The 18,900-nt window shown below is 49.6% G+C and overlaps 1 protein-coding gene across 2 annotated transcripts in view; it reads right to left on the bottom strand.

The window, feature by feature from the left end:
- Nucleotides 1-3,258: 3,258 nt before the first annotated feature.
- Nucleotides 3,259-18,900, bottom strand: part of LOC132389376 (NACHT, LRR and PYD domains-containing protein 3-like) — a 35,480-nt gene continuing 19,838 nt past the window's right edge. Inside the window, exons 6-10 of one of the 2 annotated variants that reach the window (XM_059961901.1) lie at nt 17,515-17,601; nt 17,189-17,359; nt 16,863-17,033; nt 16,540-16,707; nt 3,259-3,485 (exon numbers count right to left, since the gene is read on the bottom strand). In XM_059961901.1, coding sequence (XP_059817884.1) covers nt 3,449-3,485; nt 16,540-16,707; nt 16,863-17,033; nt 17,189-17,359; nt 17,515-17,601 — 634 coding nt within the window. In that variant the 3' untranslated portion in view covers nt 3,259-3,448. Of the gene's footprint in view, nt 3,486-15,612; nt 16,379-16,539; nt 16,708-16,862; nt 17,034-17,188; nt 17,360-17,514; nt 17,602-18,900 lie in introns of those variants that run through there. The other variant, XM_059961900.1, reaches the window with a different exon arrangement.

Below are 18,900 nucleotides of genomic sequence, written 5' to 3' on the forward strand. Positions count from 1 at the left end.
CGTTTTCTGCCCCTGAGTGTTATGCAGCTCTACCCATATCGATTCCACATCCTCCAGGCTAATATCCTTCCTTTCTATTGCGTTAATCTCCTCTCTAACCAGCAACACTTCCCCATCTCCTTTTCTTTCCCGTCTATCCCTCCTGATTATTGAATATCCTTGGATGTTGAGCTCCTATCCTTGGTCACCCTGGAGCCATGTCTCTATGATTCCAACTATATCATATTCATTAATAACTATCTGCACATTCAATTCATCTACCTTGTTATGAATGCCCCTTGCATTGACACACAAAACCTTCAGGCTTGTTTTTACAACACTCTTAGCCCTTATACAATTATGTTGAAAAGTGACCCTTTTTGATTTTTGTCCTGGATTTGCCTGCCTGCCACTTTTACTTTCCACCTTACTACTTTTTGCTTCTACCCTCATTTTACACCCCTCTGTCTCTCTGCCCCTGCCACATTAGTCTAAATCCTCCTGAACAGCAGTAGCAAACACTCCCCCTAGGACATTGGTTCCAGTCCAGCCCAGGTCCAGACCGTCCTGTTTGCTTCAGTCCCACCTTCCCCAGAACTGGTTCCAATGCTCCAGAAATTTGAATCCCTCCCCCTTGCACCATTTTTCAAGCTATGTACTCATCTGAAAGATCCTCCTATTTCTACTCTGACTAGCACGTGGTCCTACTTTTTAGTTTATCTGCTAACTCCCTAAATTCATCCGTTTTTTTTTACCTATATCATTGGTACCTGTGTACACCACGACCACTGGCTGTTCACCCTCCCACTTCAGAATGTCCTGCAGCCGCTGAGGGACATCCTTGACCCTTGCATCAGGGAGGCAACATACCATCCTGGAGTCTTGTTTGCGGCCGCAGAAATGCATATCACCACCCCTTCCCTTTCTGCCTGTGTAGTCTTTACCTGCGGTGTGGCCAACTCACTGAACGTGCTATTCACGACTTTCTCAGCATCATGGATGCTCCAGTATGTATCCAGTTGCAGCTCCAGCGGCTCAATGCGGTCTGTCAGAAGCTGCAGCTGGACACACTTCCTGCACACATAGTCGTCAGGGACACTGGAAGTATCCCTGTTTTCCCACAAGCTGCAGGAGCAACAAACCACGGGGCCGATCTCAGCTGTCATGACCTACCCAAATAGGTTGCCTCAACTTTTGAAATGTTCTCCTTCTAAAGGAAATTACCTGGCCTTACCTCACTTGGAGTGAAGCTCGTCCTCAGCCTCTGCTCTCTGAAGCCTCTGGAGAAAAAGCCTTCCTACTCTGTCTCCCTCTATTCTTACAGAGACAGGAAGAGCATCGGGGAATTGATGGTCATTCCAGATACCAGCTCTCTGCCCAGTCAGGAGATGATTTCTCTGTCCAACATGGGTAGAACCTCACTGTAACAGTGTGATACCAGTTCAAACCTTGGCAACTCAAGTAATCTCATCTGAAATGTTGTCCTACACCCTTTGATGGATTTTGTAAATCTTTTTACAGGTTAAAAACAAGAAGGAATTTGTCTCCAGGAAGCTCAAACATGGCACGCCAATTTTCTTGTTTCTGTCTCGATATTTAAGAAGTGGAGCAGGAGATTCAATTGTCCTGCTCAGACTGTGGGGAGGGATTCACTCAGTCATTTGACCAACTGGCAAGCCCGTCATTTTACACAGGAGAAAGGCCTTTCATCTGCTCAGACAGTGGAAATGGATTCACTCGGTTATCACAATTGATGGTACATCAGCAAGTTCACACTGGGCAAGGCCATTCACCTGTTCTGTGTGTGAGAAAGGATTCAGTTGGTTTTCCCACCTGTGGACACACCAGTCAGTTCACACCACACTGGGCACAGGCTGGTCATCTGCTGAATTTCTGGGAAAGGATTCACTCAGCCTTCTGACCTAATGGCTCACCAGCGAGTTCACACCAGGGAGCGGCCGTTCACCTGCTCAGTCTGTGAGAAGAGATTCACTCACTCTGCCACCCTATGGAAACACCAGCGAGTTCACACTGGGGAGAGACCATTCACCTGCTCAGTCTGTGGGAAGGGATTCACTCAGTCATCCCCCTTACTGGTACATCAGCAAGTTCACACAGGGGAGAGGCCGTTCACCTGCTCAGAATGTGGGAAGAGATTCACTCGGTTATCCCACCTACAGAGTCATCAGAGAGTTCACACTGGGGAGAAGCCATTCAACTGCTCAGTCTGTGGAACAAGATTTACTCGGTTATCCAACCTAGAGAGTCACCAGCGAGTTCACACTGGGGAGAGGCCGTTCACCTGCTCAGTCTGTGGAACAAGATTTACTCGGTTATCCCGCCTACATAGTCATCAGCGAGTTCACACTGGGGAGAGGCCGTTCACCTGCTTAGACTGTGGGAAGAGATTCACTCAGTTATCCCACCTACAGAAACACCAGCGAATTCACACTGGGGAGAAGCCGTTCACCTGCTCAGAATGTGGGAAGAGATTCACTGATTCATCCTACCTACTGGTGCATCAGTGAGTTCACACTGGGGAGAAACCGTTCACCTGCTCAGAATGTGGGAAGAGATTCACTGACTATTCCACCCTGCAGAGACATCAGCGAGTTCACACCAGGGAGAAGCCATTCACCTGCTCAGAATGTGGGAAACGTTTCACTGATTCATCTACCCTACAGAGTCATCAACGAGTTCACACTGGGGAGAAGCCATTCACCTGCTCAGTCTGTGGAAAGGGATTCACTCAGTCATCCAACCTGCTGGTCCACCAGCAAGTTCACACTGGGGAGAGGATGTGTACATGCGCATGGTGCGGGAAGGGATTCACTACCTCATCTAAACTGAAGGTACATCAGAGAGTTCACACTGGGGAAAAGCCGTTCACCTGCTCAGTCTGTGGGAAGAGATTCACTGACTCTTCCACCTTACAGAGACATCAGCGAGTTCACACTGGGGAGAGGCCATTCACCTGCTCAGTCTGTGGAAAGGGATTCACTCAGTCATTCACCCTACAGAAACATCAGCGAGTTCACACTGTGGAGAGGCCGTTCACCTGCTCAGTCTGTGGAAAGGGATTCACTCAGTCATTCCAACTACTGGAACACCAGTCAGTTCACAATGGGGAGTGACTGTTGTTATGATTCCCTAGGTTTCGTTTGCTGTGGACTGTCATTTTAAGAGAGAGAGAGAGATTAAGAAGGCAAATCAGTCTGACTTGCAGCTTGTAGCTTGTATAGTTTTAACCGAGGACACAGAGTCAGATGGAGAAGAAGGAGGAAAATCGAATGTTGTTGTCACCTTGTTTGATCCGTAGGAGTGGATCTGATTTGGGGTATCCTGTGAAGACCACTGATGTGTTAACCCTTGCTGGGTGAAGTGGGGTAATTCACTGGAAGACGATACCCCTTGTGACAAGTCACTTTCGGTGATAATTCGTATGTGGATTTGGAATGATGGATGAAATCTACAGGAACTGTTCTCGCGTTTTACCACCTTGGAACCTGTGGAATTCGACATAATTGCCTTAGCATTACAAATATCTGCGTCTCATCAACTATTCTGTGGTTGAACTGAACTTTCATACTTTACCATCCAAGCCTTGTTTCCCCTGAGCTCAATAGTTTGGGAGTTATATTTACACACACGTTTATACACATATCACTTCACTTTTGTTTAACTTGTTTAAGTTGCAATATTAAAAGTAGTTACTAATAAAGCTAGTGGTTTTAACATGAAAACCAGTCTCCAGGTGCAGTCTATTGCTGCTGGTTTGTTTCTAAAGCATTATGCTTCATAACAAAATTGGGGCCTGCGTCCTGGATATGAACAAATTTGGGGGCGTATTGATCGATTAATTATCGATTTGATTGGGGAGATCCTTTTTGATTTAGTTGTGTGTGGAAATCAGCTGTAATGGATATTGATAAATTTCTGAATGTGACAACCCCTGAGGCATTAGGAAAAGCCAAAAAGCATGAATTGCTTACTATTGATAATGGGCTGAACCTTAAGGAGTTAAGAATCTGTGAATGTAAAACTGGGAGAGCAGGTAAGGGTGAACAAAATAGGGGTTTTATTTCCCAAAATGTTTATAAACTCAACAGAACTGTTCTCGAGTCTAAACCTGAATCAGCTAAAGAGAACAGAACTGGGTTCGAACAACATAGAGAAATACTCCTCAAACCAAGAGACACCACTCAGCTCCTGACTGTAGGCTTATATTGGATGCTGGCCAGTCCATAGTAAATTGCAGGGGAGAGAAAACTTTCCTCTCCTTAAAAAGATACGGCATAAATGAAGTAGCTCCAGAGATCGTCCTTCTGGCTGTAGCAGAATGGCATGACCCAATTATCCAGCCCCATCTACTTAGGTAGATGGTGTAATGCAACAGCTTAGTCGTTTACCAGATTATCAGGAGGATGGGCGGCTACAGGACACTTTAATATGGCCGGTTGATGGTGCAGCTGGAAATTGCAGCCGCCACAGGGGGGCTATATGAAAGCCAGAAATTCAGAGGAAAATAGTTGAGCACTATATATCTATGAAGTTGTTTGATAAGGAGATGTTCGAGTTTTCCCGTGAGTAAGGAGGAGATCCAGTTAGGACCGGAACAATTGAAGGTTCATGTACTTAAATTAGAGGCTGAAGAGAAAGAGAGACAGAGGTGGTTTGATGCCAGAGAGGCAGCCAAACAGAGGGAAGAGGCAGTAAAAAATGCGTTCTGAAGCTGAGGAAGCAGAAACACAGAGGGAAGAAGGAGAAAGACAGAGGCTTTAAGGCTAAGTTAAGGCTCGGGAAAGAAGTTGCTGCCTCAAAGGAGTTGGTTGTACCATTTATTGCCAGCCAAGAAGTTAAATTGGTCCCTCCATTTGATGAGACTGAGTTTGGTAAATACTTCCAGCCTTTTGAGAAAGTGGCTGAAAGTCAAAAGTGGCCGAAAGGAAGCTGGACTCTTTTGTTACAAAGTATAATTAAGGGTAAGGCTCAACAAGTTTATTCTACCATATGAATTGAAAATGCAGCTAATTATGACATTGTGAAACAGGCTGTGCTGAAAGCTTATAAGTTGGTTCCAGAAACTTATAGACAAATGTTTAGAAATTTGAGGAAATCTGTGAATCAGACGTATGGAAATTGCTTATAAGAAGTTTGTGTGTTTTGACCGCTGGTGCACATATAAAAATGTAAAGGATGATTTTAACAGCTTGATAGAGTTGGTTTTAATTGAAGAATTCAAAAGGCCCTGATGACATAAATATGTATTCAGATGGAAATGTTGCTGCCACTATGCAGGAGTCTGCTAGACTAGCAGATGAGTTTTCTTTAACTCATAAGGTTCAGTTTACCCCGAATAAGAGTTTCCAACTGAGAAGCAGGGATAACCAGGGAAAACCAGAAATTAAAGCTGGGACTAGTGACAAGAGTAAGGATGAAGGGAAACAGTTGAAGGTGAAATATTCTGGTCTCACTTGTTACTCTTGTAAGAAAGCTGGTCATATGATGGCTAATTGTTCTGTCCTGAAGAAGAAAAAGGAAAAGGAGACAGTCCCAAATTCCTGTGTTCAGTATGTTAAAGCACCTATAAACCCACAGGGTTCTGAACATTCTGTTGAGGCTCAGTTCAGGACTGAGAGGTCTGACCGAGTTAAGAAGGGATACAATTATTTTATGTCAGATGGATTTGTATTAGCAAAGGAAGGGTCTACCCCAGTACCAGTGAAAGTTCTTCGAGGTACTGGGGCTTCACAGTCACTTATATTAGACAGCGTTGTAAAGTTTGGTGATGAGACTGACACTGGTGAGGTAAATCTTATTAAAGGTATTGGGGGCGGCATGTTTTCTGTGCCGTTGTACAAAGTAACTTTACAGTCAGGGTTGGTTTCGGGACCTGTTGAGATCGGATTAAGCTCCAGTTTACCGGTGGAAGATGTTACTTTGCTGTCAGGGAATGACCTGGCAGATGGTAAAGTTGTTCCTGCAGTGCTGTTGACAACTAAGCCAACCACTGACGACCCACAGATGGATTTTAACATTAATCCTTCCTGCGCAGTAACTCGAAGTATGGCTAAAAAAGTCTGCCGACGCAGACGGTTCTGTGCAGCATGATTCTGATACCAATGATAGCCAAAATCGGGATTCAGGTTATGATGACTTGTCAGGGAATTTTCTGCCTTCAGTGTTTCAACGAGATTCAGGTAGTAAGTCTGATGAGAAAGATTTATCCCTGTCTAGGAAGGAGTTTATAGCAGAAAAGAACCAAGACCCTGAGATTGAAGCTTTAAAAGAAACAGCTCTCTCAGATGTTGAGATTAAGAAAGTGCCAGTAGTATATTATCTCAAGGATGGAGTGTTAATGAGGAAGTGGAGACCACCTGCTGTGCTTGCGAGTGAGGAATAGGCAATTGTTCACTAAGTTGTAGTTCCTTAAGTTTATAGGGCTGAAATTTTAACTATGGCCACAGTATGCCTTTTGGTGGCCATATTGGAGTGAATGAAACTGTAAACAGGATTATGATAGAAGTTTGCTGGCCTAATTTGAGGACAGATGTTGTGACCTTTCGCAGAACCTGTCACACTTGTCAAATTGTGGGTAAACCTAATCAGGTCACACCAGTGGCCCCACTGTGGTCTAAACCTGCATTCGGTGAACCCTTTTCAAAATTTATCGTGCATTGTGCTGGCCCATTGCCAAAGACTAAAGCTGGCCATCAGTATCTGCTAACTATTATGTGTACTGCATCCAGATTCACAGAGGCAATACCTCTCAGAAATATTAAAGCTAAAACTGTGGCGAAGACTCTTTCCAAGTTTTTTACTTTATCTGGTTTGCCAAAAGAAATCCAGTCTGATCATGGAAGTAATTTTACACATGGATTATTCCAGCAGGTAGTTTATGAACTAGGAACTAAACAAATTACATCATCTGCGTACCATCAGGAATCACAAGGGGCTTTGGAAAGATTTCACGCTACCCTCAAAACAATGATTAAGTATGCCTTGAAAATGTGTATGTGTTGAAAATGGAAAAGACTGGGATGAAGGAATACATTTGCTTTTGTTCGCAGTAAGAGAGTCGGTACATGAAACACTGGGCTTCAGTCCATTTGAACTTGTATTTGGTCATAGAGTGAGGGGACCTATAACCTTGTTAAAGGAACAGTGGATTGATGGGGATGTACATGTTATATTGTTAGACTTTGTTTTGGAGTTCAAAAATAAACTACACCAGGCCTGTAGTCTACCGAGACAAAACTTAAAGATTTCTCAAAACAGGATGAAGTGTTGGTTTGATAAGCGGGCTTGCAAACGAAAATAGAAGGTTTGGGATAAGGTGCTTGCCTTATTTCCAATGTTGATGAATCCACTTCAGGTGCAGTTCTATGGACCATATGAAATAGCCTCTCAAATTAATGATGTGAATTATGTTATTAAAACATGTGACCGACGTAAACTAACTCAGGTGGCACACATAAATATGACAAAGCCATATTTTGACAAGCAGGCCCCGTCTTTGAGTGTTTTTGTCAAAACATAGGTTTCTTGCAACCCTAAGAAGGCAACAATTGACTCGTCTGAGCCTTTTCACAAGCCAAACATGGTCCCAGTTAGGCTAATGAATGAACTCGGTTGTTCCAGAAAGCATTGATAACAAGTTGTCTCATCAGCAGCCAAAGGAACAGCAACAGCTGAAGGAATTAATTCTGAAGTTTAAGGATGTTGTCCTGATGTTCCCAAGCAAACCACGGTTGTAGTACGTGACGCAGATATTGATCATGCCAAACTGATTAAACAACACCCATATCACATGAAAGTAGAAAGTGTAAATTAGCTGAGCAATTGTAAGTGGGGAAACATTCGGTAGGTCTCAAAGACAAGGACTTTGGACACATAGTCTTGGTAGTAAAGGATTTTATTTACAGAAGGAAAACATGGGAATATGGCGACAGAAGCAGCACGAACATGCGCACAATTTACAGCAGTTGTGGGGAAAGTCGGATTGGCAATGAAACACACACGGACTATTACTACCGAACGTGGGAAAATCGCCTGGGAACAAAGTACACGCACACACACCCAAGGGGAAGTTCTATACGATATCTGACACCCCTTGACCGAGTGCAGGAATGGCTCTGTGCTATTCGGGACAATAATCGACGCTCCCAACCCTATTCAATGAACAGCTCACTGACACTTTCTCCAGCTCCGTTCCACGGTTCTCAGCCTGGAGTGAAGCAGGGTGGTCCCTCGGACATGGCAAAGGGAAAGGGTCCAGGGCATGTGACACCCTTTATAGTACAGCAGGACTGGCGGGTGCTGCCCTGGTAATTCACGGGGGTGGGGAGGGGGGCAATGGCTCGGTGCCAGCTGAGATAAGCCGATTGCAAAGGCCATTTGCTCGAGGCCAAATACAAGGCTAATTAAAGGGACCAATGGTGAGGTGTGCATTGATGGGTGAGGAGGGGTCAAAATTTGATTGGCAGGTGTCGTGCCTTCCAACCAGGTAGTGGGCAGTGCTGTCACGTGACAGTCACGACCCCTCCAATACAGTCCGCCACTCACCAAGCATTACATGTATCAGAGTGAGAAGTAATATATCTTAATGGAAGTCTTACACTTAACGATTTCTACGGTTAACGCTGTATGTGACTGTACAGAACTAAAGAAAGACAGACGTGCTCTGAATAGTTTGGCAAGCAAAGCATGACATACACACAGCGATGATAACGAGAATGAGTGCAAACGACTAGTGGGTGACAGCTGCCCAGGGATCCATGAGGTGTCGTGTTGGAGGAGCTGGTCCCTCGATTTTTGAATGTTAGACACCGAGTCCCGAATGTGAGCAGCCAAGTGGGTGATGTTAGTCGACTCGTCAGGGATAAACGTGCAGCGCCCCTTACCAATCACTGCACAGGTACCACCATCAGCCGCCAGTAGGTGATCAGGGGCCCGTCGATTCTGCAGTGCGACCATCCTGACAGCCACCAGCTCTGCCGCCGTTCGGGCGAGGGCATCTTCGGTGTGTTGCAGTGCCACTGCCGTTCCGTCAGCCGGCGTTTCCAGCACAATGGTCATCTGGATCACCTCACGGGGCAATCGGGCCGTGCCGTATCTGGGAGAGGCTATCATCCAGAACCTCACCGTCTCCGTAATGGCCCTCTTGTCCCGGTGGCCGCTGTGTGCCGGGTGCTCCCCCAGATCGTTCAGGGGGTGGATGAAGGGCTGCACATATGTTGGAAACCAACAGCCGGACCAGCTCGCGGGTGACACGGGTAGGCGCGGTGAGTCCCAGTGAGTCCCGTTTCGAGTCCAGGGAGCCCCCAGCTCAGCGGCACCATCGGCAGTGGTCACTGGAGCGCCCGCCCGGATGTTAAAACCACTATCTTTATTAGTATCTACTGATAATATAGCAACTTAACCAAGGTTAACAGAAGTTAACAGTGTTATGTGTAGGTGTGTGTAAATATAACTCCCAAACTATTGAGCTTGGCGGAACAAGGTTCATCCACGGAATTAATGATGGGAGAGAGATACTTGTAACCCAGGGTAAAACGCAGAGAGAAGGCAATTACGCCGAATTCCACGGGTTCCACGGTGGTAATTAATAAATATCAGTGGTGGAAAATCCTCCGTCGAGCCGTTCCAAACTCACACACGAATTACCACCAGAGTGATCTGTCACAGGGATGCCGTCTTCAAGGGGTTACCACATCACACACCCAGGCAAGGGGTAACTTCGAGAGGCCCCACAGGACATTCCCAGATCCACTCCTTTGGATTATACGGAGTGACAGCCAACATCCGATGTGCTCCGGATCGATGATCACCCCCCCCCCCCCCCCCTGTGGGTGTAGCAGAGTTCCAAATCCCCAGCCTCGACAAGCTGGAACTGCTGCCTTCTCCAGGTTCGCTCCTCTCTCTCTCTCTTCTTCCGACTCCTGACCGTGACTGTCTGCGTCCTTGTTTTAAAGGTAACCAAGCTGCGAGTCGGTCCGTGAACAACATCATAGTCCTGCCTCACTGAAGCGCTCTGTTAAAGTGACAGTCCACAGTGAACGAAACCTGCGGGTCCGTAACAGTGCATCGATGGGCGAGGAGGGGTCAAACCTTGATTGGCAGGTGACGTGCCTTCCGATCAGATGGTGGGCGGTGGTGTCACGTGACAGTCACGCCCCCTCCGATATACCAGGTCAAGCAACGCTCTCTCAAACCGCCCAACCTCAGAGCGCCGCCTTTTTGTCGACCCACTGGTGTACTCCCGACATAAAAACAAATATCCCCGTCTTGCCTTCCAGGCGACCTAGAACGCTCGGAACAAGGCCTGCACCGGGTCTTGCAGCTTTTGGATCCGCGACCTCACATATGCACCTCGGGACTGCTGAAGCTGCAGATTCCTTAGTGCGTCCTTTTCCTCCTGGTATTCCTGCCACAGCCGTTGGTCTCCAGCTGTCGGACCAAGACGGTACTCTAGGTCGTAACGCTCTCTCAAGCCGCTCAGGCTCCCGACCCACTAGTGTACTCCCGTAAAAATAACAATTACCCTCCAGGCTGTCCTCTGGTTCTTACAGTGATCGCACCTCAGAGTAGAAGAGGAAGAGGGCCCTGGGCGCCGTCATGACAAGCTTTCTGCACCGATCTTTCTGGTGATTGCTCATCATGTAGCATTCTCCAGTTTGACTTTTACGAGGGTGCAAGGGAGCCGGCTGGATTCGAACTCGGGACCTTTCACTCCGCAGGGCAACGCCACTTCAGAGTGCAGAGGAGCAAATTCCATCCGCACAAGGTGATGGTTCGAGGACGACATTTGTCACATGCAGGTTGCCGTCGCGGGGGAGCTGTACGCTTGAGAGCCATAGAGGCGATCTATTCGGGAATCTCTCCCTCTAGATCTTCTCCAGAAGGCTCCAGAGTCAGGATGTAGATCCCGCCAGGCATCCACCAAAACAAAGGAGCCGACTAACTCCATTAGCTTCGTTGCCGACGCTGTGTCGCGCTGGAGACTACAGAGGTTCCCCACCTCGAAGGTACATTTGAAGTTCCCACCCCCAGGAGCCATGGAGCTCAGTAGAGTGGACAGCTGACGGAATAGGGAATAGGCGCGTCTGCATCACCCGCCCCTCAGGGCATACACGTTGATGAAATGCAGAGGTTCACCATCCAGGCGCTGAACTAGATGGAGCAGACGGCGGGGCTCGACATCTTGAGCCTTTACCATTTCCGGATGGAAGGTCGAGGCCAACAGGACCGCCACCCCACTAGAGTTGGAGCTAAGGTGACTCATGTAGACCCTGCCCTGCCACTGCAGGAGCCAAGCGGACTCGACCGCCGGGGTGGTATGGGTTCCCTACAGGAAATTCACCGCATAGCTCCCATCCCTGAGGACTGAGAGATTGTTTTATCTGCGGAGAGAACCATTGCTACCATTAAAATTTAGACCAGCTGGAGTGAGCGTCATGTTGGGAGTTTACAAGGCCTCAGCACCATTACCCTTCCCGCTGAGAGCGATGGCGCCCTCAGTCGCACTATCCCGAAAAAAACCAATAATATTCCTTGCTTTCGGGGCCCGACTGCTACCATCGCTACCCTGTGACCCACCATCTCCCGAAGGAGCGAGGCTACTTCCCACTCTGATGTCCCTCATCAGGTCATCCTGACAGAGCATTCCTCTTCCCCTTCCCCTTCCGTCTGAGGATGACCCTTAGGGACTTCACCAGCCTCGGCATGCTAGACCAGCAAAGCGAGGCTAGTTTAAGCCGATGCTTTGCACCCACAGAAGAGTGAATAAACTCTCTGATCTCCTCCACAGGTATCAATGGGGATTTCTCAGGAGGGGTGAGGATGTCCATTGTCTCGCTATCAATAGAATCTCCCTCCAAACCCTCACTGCAGACAGAACCCCCATCGTCCTCCTCGTGTGTTCGAACAGACGGCTGCACTTGTGACCAACACTGCGCAGCGGGTACCTCCCTCATATCTTCCCGCTCCACCGTCGCAACAGTCTTATCCACAGTTACGACGATGGAGGGAAAATCCCCAGGGACTCCCTGCAGGCCATTAATTGATGGGGTCGGGATGCAGAGTATATCACCCTCCCCAGGAGACAAGTATGAGGGGGACCCCAGCACCTCTGATCCAAGGGATTCACCGCCAGCCGGATGCTGACAGTGAGAGAGCTTGGTCTCCTCTCCGCTCATACTGTTTAATACACTTGCCTCCAGGGAGGCGCTTACTGCTAAGTCCTGGGTAGAGGGCTCCAGGTCTGTTTTAGTTGTGCAAACAGGCCCAGCACTAGCTTCCTGCATAACCACACGACCTACCACAGGACTGGTGGCTACGTCTGGAAATACAGGGTTAGACACAACTTCCACCCGGATTCCCACCTCTTCCTGGGACTCCACCTCATCTACATTCCCTGCCCTCTTGGGGGAACATTCCCATCTCCTCTTCAAGCCGGAGGATCACACAGGAGCGGGATTCACCGATGGAGCGTTACTCCCTGCTTCCATCACCCCGCCCGACTGTGCACTTCCCCGAGCCTCCCGCTCCACTTCAGGGCAAATGGGCGTGAGCTCTGCGGTCTCGGGGGCTGAATTCTTCATGTGTTTGGATTTCTGCCTCACTTTCCTTTCCCGCACAGGCCCCACCCCATCCCTCGCCTGAACCTCCCTGCACGTAGCCTCAGGATCACTCGCCTGAACCACAGGGGAGACTGGAACAGACGTAGGAACAGGGACAGGGGTAGAGACAGGCGCAAGGGCAGGAGCAGGGGCAGGCACAGGTGTAGGAGCAGGAATAGGATCAGGGGCAGAGTTAGCTGGGGCACTAGTTCCAGAAGTGGACTCCCTGGGTTTTCGGGGGCTAGGACAGTCCCTCTGAAAGTGCCCCACCTCCCCGCACGCATGGCATCGGGGGCGCTCAGAGCTCCAATACACATGATAATCTACCCCCCCCCCCCGTACTGGACAGTAAACCGGCCCTCAACCTCGTCCTCCTTTTCCAGTTTCATGAATATCTGTCGCCGGAAAGAGATTACGGTCTGGAGGGTGCGTCTCCTGAATTTGTGCGTGATGACAGTTATTTCTGACCTCACTTGCCCCAAGCGGGCTAGTGCGGGAAGCAGGTCCTTGTTGGGGATGAAAGGCTTTACGTGACCGAGGACGATGCGTTGTGTGGGAGCTGTCACTAGCTCCATCTGTAAAAAGATGTTCTCCACCGTGATCCTTCTACTGAGGGCCCGATGCACCAACTCATCATTCCTCAGGTAAAACACTGCCTTCCCGAACTCCTTCTCAGCGGCCAAAACACCATCTCTCCCCAACAAGTCCTCCATAGCTTCCGCGCACTTTTCCAGGGTAGTTCCAGTTCGCAAAATACATTGCACCCCGCGTTCAACTTTCACCGTCCGAAACAGGGCGTTGTCCGAGGCCGGAGAGGCAGCCGCCTTTGCCTAACTCCCCGAAGGCCTGCGACCCCCTGTAGACTGGTCCGGCTGGTTGCCTCTGTGTCCCAATCGAGAATGATACGGTGGTGGTGCTGCTTATAAAGTCCTGGAGCGAGTTGAGTAACTGGCCGGAAAAGTTTGTACTCGACGGTACCTTGCTGGCTCGGCGCCAGAAATTCCAACGCTCCGTTAGTCCTGTAGAAACTTCCAGGCCTTGAGAGGTCGAGACGTCTCAAACGACGTTTCGGCTCCGACACCGAACGAGAATCCCGACGATAGAGATGGAAGGAGGTTGTCCCGATGTCAATGGGGGAACAACGGCGTTTGTCTCCGGTTTTTGGAGTGACCTGGCTTCCTGGCGAGTTGCCAGCGGCCACAGCCGGGAGTTCCGCAGTTCGAAGCCGTCAACGGACCCCGTCCAAACTGGCAGAAAAACTCCATACGAAGCTTCCACACTAAACCAGCCGCTCACTCACATGTCCAAGAGATTTTCAAACCACCTCCAAAGTATCCCGCGAACTTTATGCAGCAGTTTTCCCTCGATTTCTTTCAGCTCATTCAGAACAGCTCCACTCTATGTCTGACCCTGGGAGTCTGTGATGGGATATTGGGGAGGGAGATTCAATCTGTTTGTGACCCTGGGAGTGTGTGATGGGAGGCGAGGAGGGAGATTTACTTAGTGTCTGTACACGGGAGTGTGTGATGGGACGGTGTGGAGGGAGATTCACTCTGTGTCTGACCCAGGGAGTGTGTGACGGGACGGTGTGGAGGGAGATTCACTCTGTGTCTGACCCCGGGAGTGTGCGATGGGACAGTGTGGAGGGAGATTCACTCTGTGTCTGACCCAGGGAGTGTGTGAGGGGACGGTGTGGAGGGAGATTTACTCTGTGTCTGACCCCGGGAGTGTGTGATGGGATGGTGTGGAGGGAGATTCACTCTGTGTCTGACCCCGGGAGTGTGTGAAGGGACGGTGTGGCGGGACCTTCAATCTGTGTCTAACCCCCGGGAGTGTGTGAAGGGACGGTGTGGCGGGAGCTTTACTCTGTGTCTGACCCCAGGAGTGTTTTATGGGATGGCCCGGAAGAGATTCACTCTGGGTCCGACCTGGAGGGTGTGTGACAGGAAGATGTGGTGCGAGCTTCTCCCCCGTGTTCAACGCCGGTATTCCATCCCCCATCCCTTTTGTACTCGTGACCTAAATGAAATCACATCTGACATGACAGTTGATTTTTACTGTCCAATAGGGGTAGGGTGGAGGTGAGATACTGGGCACCCAGACTCTGCAAGACCGACTTCGCTCAGCCTGGAGCTGAGACGCTGCTGTCCCAACGTGAGGAGCTCAGACCCATTATAACCGTATAACAATTACAGCACGGAAACCGGCCATCTCGGCCCTTCTAGTCCGTGCTGATGCTTACTCTCACCGACCTGCACTCCGCCCATAACTCACCATTCCTTTCCTGTCCATATACCAAACCAATTTTACTCTAAATGACAAAATCGAACCTGCCTCTACCACTCTCTGAGTAAAGAAATTCCTCCTCATGTTACCCTTAATTCCCCTCATGTTCCCCTTAAATTCCCCCTCGTGGTGCCCTTAAATTCTGCCTCGTGTTACCCTTACACTTTTGCCCTTTAACTCTCCTCAAGTCCTTTTTGAATCTCCCCTACTCTCAATTGAAAAATCCTATCCACGTCAACTCTATCTAACCCCCTCATAATTTTAAATACCTCTATCAAGTCCCCCCTCAACCTTCTACGCTCCGAAGAATAAAGACCTATCTTGTTCAACCTTTCCCTGTAACTTAGGTGCTGAAACCCTGGTAACATTCTAGTAAATCTCCTCTATACTCTCTCTATTTTGTTGAAGTTCGGTGACCAGAACAGTACAGAATGCAAATTTGGCCTCACCAATACCTTGTGCAATTTTAACATTAATCCCACCTCCTATACACAACGCTCTGATTTATAAAGGCCAGCATACCAAAAACTTTCTTCACCACCCTATCCACATGAGATTCCGCCTTCATGGAACTATGCACCCTTATTCCTAGATCACTCTGTTCTGCTGCATTCCTTAATGCCCTACCGTTTACCGTGTATTATTTCAGTTCACCGGGTGCAGAGAGAAGCAATAACCTGAGGTCATTGTTTCTCCTCTAATGAGACTCAAGTCCAACACCAAAACAGAAAGTTACATCAGTTTATTGATTTCATCATGACAAATATAAATGAAACAATGTGTGAGCTGCTGACGTGCGGGAATAAATAAGCTGCTCCCGACTCACTCACAGTCACACACAATTAACTGACCGGCGACAAGGAGTGACAGTTTGAATAATCAGTCCCGTTTCTCACCGTCACTCTTCATCGGGGAACCGATGATTATAAAATCACACTTCAGGACCGTGTCCGAGATCGCTGCAGATCCAGGGTCACTGACGAGGGATTTGTCAATTTAACATCATTATATCGGCCAGGCTGCTGAATGCACTGTCCTCAGCAAAGGGAGCAAAAGGATTCTCTCCCAGGATTATTCTACCCCGGGATACCGGTGTACCAGATTGAATCCCGGTCCCCCCACACCCCGGCTCCTCCTGTCTGTGTAATTTCCCGGGGTCTCATGTGGGGAGACTCGAACACGCACATCGGGCAGAAGCTGCACCGCTGGACAGCAGGCGGAAATACGTGAATGCGGGACCGCTTCCGATGTTACTGAGCTCGAGACTGGGGCCGATTCCGTTAAAACCGCTGGGAATTACCCCCAGCGCGCTGACATTAAAGGTGAACGGGGAGTTAAAGTGGACAGCGGGAAATCGGCTAAATGTCCCCCTCCTGTGGGCCAGGATGTTCACACATTCAAATGTTCAGATCTGCACTGTCAGTCCGGGTCTCGTTCCCTGCAGTGAGCCCATTTCCTTCTCCCCGGTCTCACTGAACCGATTACCCCCCAGCCTGAAACAGATGGGAGAATAAAGATGAAATAAACAGATTACACAACAGTGTCAGTAACAGGGGACCGAGGTTAATGTTTCAACACTCACAGACAAATATCACCAGAAAACCCGCGGATCCGCTGATATTTTATCACATTGAACATTAACACAAACACTTACCCCATCCACTCCAGACTTGGGAGGGTCAGTATGAGGAGGAGGAGAGAGGGGACAGATCGGTCTGTAAGCGAGTTTGATCCCAGGTACAGATCCATCAGTAATGGGTTTGCACTGAGAGAGGAGACGAGATCATCGACACCAGAATCTGTGAGACTGACATTTTCCAGCCTGGAGATGACAGAGAGTGAGGGTGAAGGACACAGAGAGACAGGAGATGGTACAAATCCCCAGAGTTTATCAGTAACACAATTACTGATCACATTAATGTTCAGTGTCAGACACCCAGTGACTGTATACACAATCTCCCACAGTCTGGTACTTACACCAGTTTCTGTATTTTACACTCCGGGTTCCTCAGAGCCGCAGACACCAGTTTCACTCCTGAATCTCCCAGTTTATTTTCACTCAGATTCAGCTCCGTCAGTGATGGGTTTGTACTGAGAGCGGAGGAGAGATCCTCGGCACCAGAATCTGTGAGACCGACATCCCACAGCCTGGAGATTAGAGAGAGTGAGATTGAAGGACACAGAGAGACAGGAGACGGTACAAATCCCCAGTGTTTATCAGTAACACATTTACTGATCACATTAATGTTCAGTGTCAGACATCCAGTGACTGTAAACAAAATCTCTCACTGTCTGGTACTTACCACAGTTTCTGTATTTTACACTCCGGGTTCTTCAGAGCTGCAGACACCAGTTTCACTCCTGAATCTCCCAGTTTATTATAACTCAGGTCCAGCTCCATCAGTGATGGATTTGATCTGAGAGCAGAGGCGAGATCCTCGGCACCAGAATATGTCAGACCAAAATTGTGCAGCCTGGAGATGAGAGAGAGTGAGGGTGAAGGACACAGAGAGGCGGAAGACGGTACAAATCCCCGGTGTTTATCAGTAACACAATTACTGATCACATTAATGTTCAGTGTCAGACACCCAGTGACTGTAAACACAATCTCCCACAGTCTGGTACTTACACCAGTTTCTGTATTTTACACTCCGGGTTCCTCGCAGCCGCAGACACCAGTTTCACTCCTGAATCGCCCAGTCCAGTTCCCCCAAGGCTAAATACAAACAGATAAATTGATGAACAAAGTGATTCATATCGTGGGCCTGAGGGTATTTCCCTCACTTGGCTGTTTCAAGAAACATTAAACCTTTAGTAAATCGCTGATTGGATTGCCCATCACTGCCCAGCTCCAGGGTATTCACGGAATGTCAGTCATTTAGACTGTCGATAAGACTCTGTGAACTCCAGATATTCTGTCTCATTCCCCAACAGGTAGAAAGTGTTTCTGACATGAGAGGGTCGGAAAAGGAGGGGGGGGGGAACGTGGGAAAAGTCCCAAAAGATGAGATGGGGAAGAGAGATCCCACAGGAGGAAGGGGGACGGGGGGGGGGGGGAGTGATCCCACAGGAAGAAGGGGGATGGGGATGGGAGACCCCGCAGGGGGAAGGGGGACGGGGAGGAGAGACCCCACAGGAGGAAGGGTGACGGGGAGGAGAGACCCCACAGGAGGAAGGGGGATGAGGATGGGAGACCCCACAGGGGGAAGGGGGACGGGGAGGAGAGACCCCACAGGAGGAAGGGTGACGGGGAGGAGAGACCCCACAGGAGGAAGGGGGATGAGGATGGGAGACCCCACAGGGGGAAGGGGGACGGGGAGGAGAGACCCCACAGGAGGAAGGGTGACGGGGAGGAGAGACCCCACAGGAGGAAGGGGGATGGGGATGGGAGACCCCACAGGGGGAAGGGGGACGGGGAGGAGAGACCCCACAGGAGGAAGGGTGACGGGGAGGAGAGACCCCACAGGAGGAAGGGGGACGGGGTGGAGAATCCCCACAGGAGGAAGGGGGACGGGGAGGAGAGATCCCACAGGAGGAAGGGGGACGGGGAGGAGAGATCCCACAGGTGGAAGGGGGACGGGGAGGAGAGACCCCACAGGAGGAAGGGTGACGGGGAGGAGAGACCCCACAGGAGGAAGGGGGATGGGGGGGGAGAGATCCCACAGGCGGAAGGGGGACGGGGATGGGAGACACCACAGGGGGAAGGGGGACGGGGAGGAGAGATCCCACAGGAGGAAGGGGGACGGGGGGGGAGAGATCCCACAGGAAGAAGGGGGATGGGGATGGGAGACCCCACAGGGGGAAGGGGGACGGGGAGGAGAGACCCCACAGGAGGAAGGGTGACGGGGAGGAGAGACCCCACAGGAGGAAGGGGGATGGGGATGGGAGACCCCACAGGGGGAAGGGGGACGGGGAGGAGAGACCCCACAGGAGGAAGGGTGACGGGGAGGAGAGATCCCACAGGGGGAAGGGGGACGGGGGGGAGAGATCCCACAGGGGGAAGGGGGACGGGGGG

The sequence above is a fragment of the Hypanus sabinus genome, unplaced genomic scaffold (genome assembly GCF_030144855.1).
Source record: "Hypanus sabinus isolate sHypSab1 unplaced genomic scaffold, sHypSab1.hap1 scaffold_550, whole genome shotgun sequence".
Taxonomy (NCBI): Eukaryota; Metazoa; Chordata; class Chondrichthyes; order Myliobatiformes; family Dasyatidae; genus Hypanus; species Hypanus sabinus.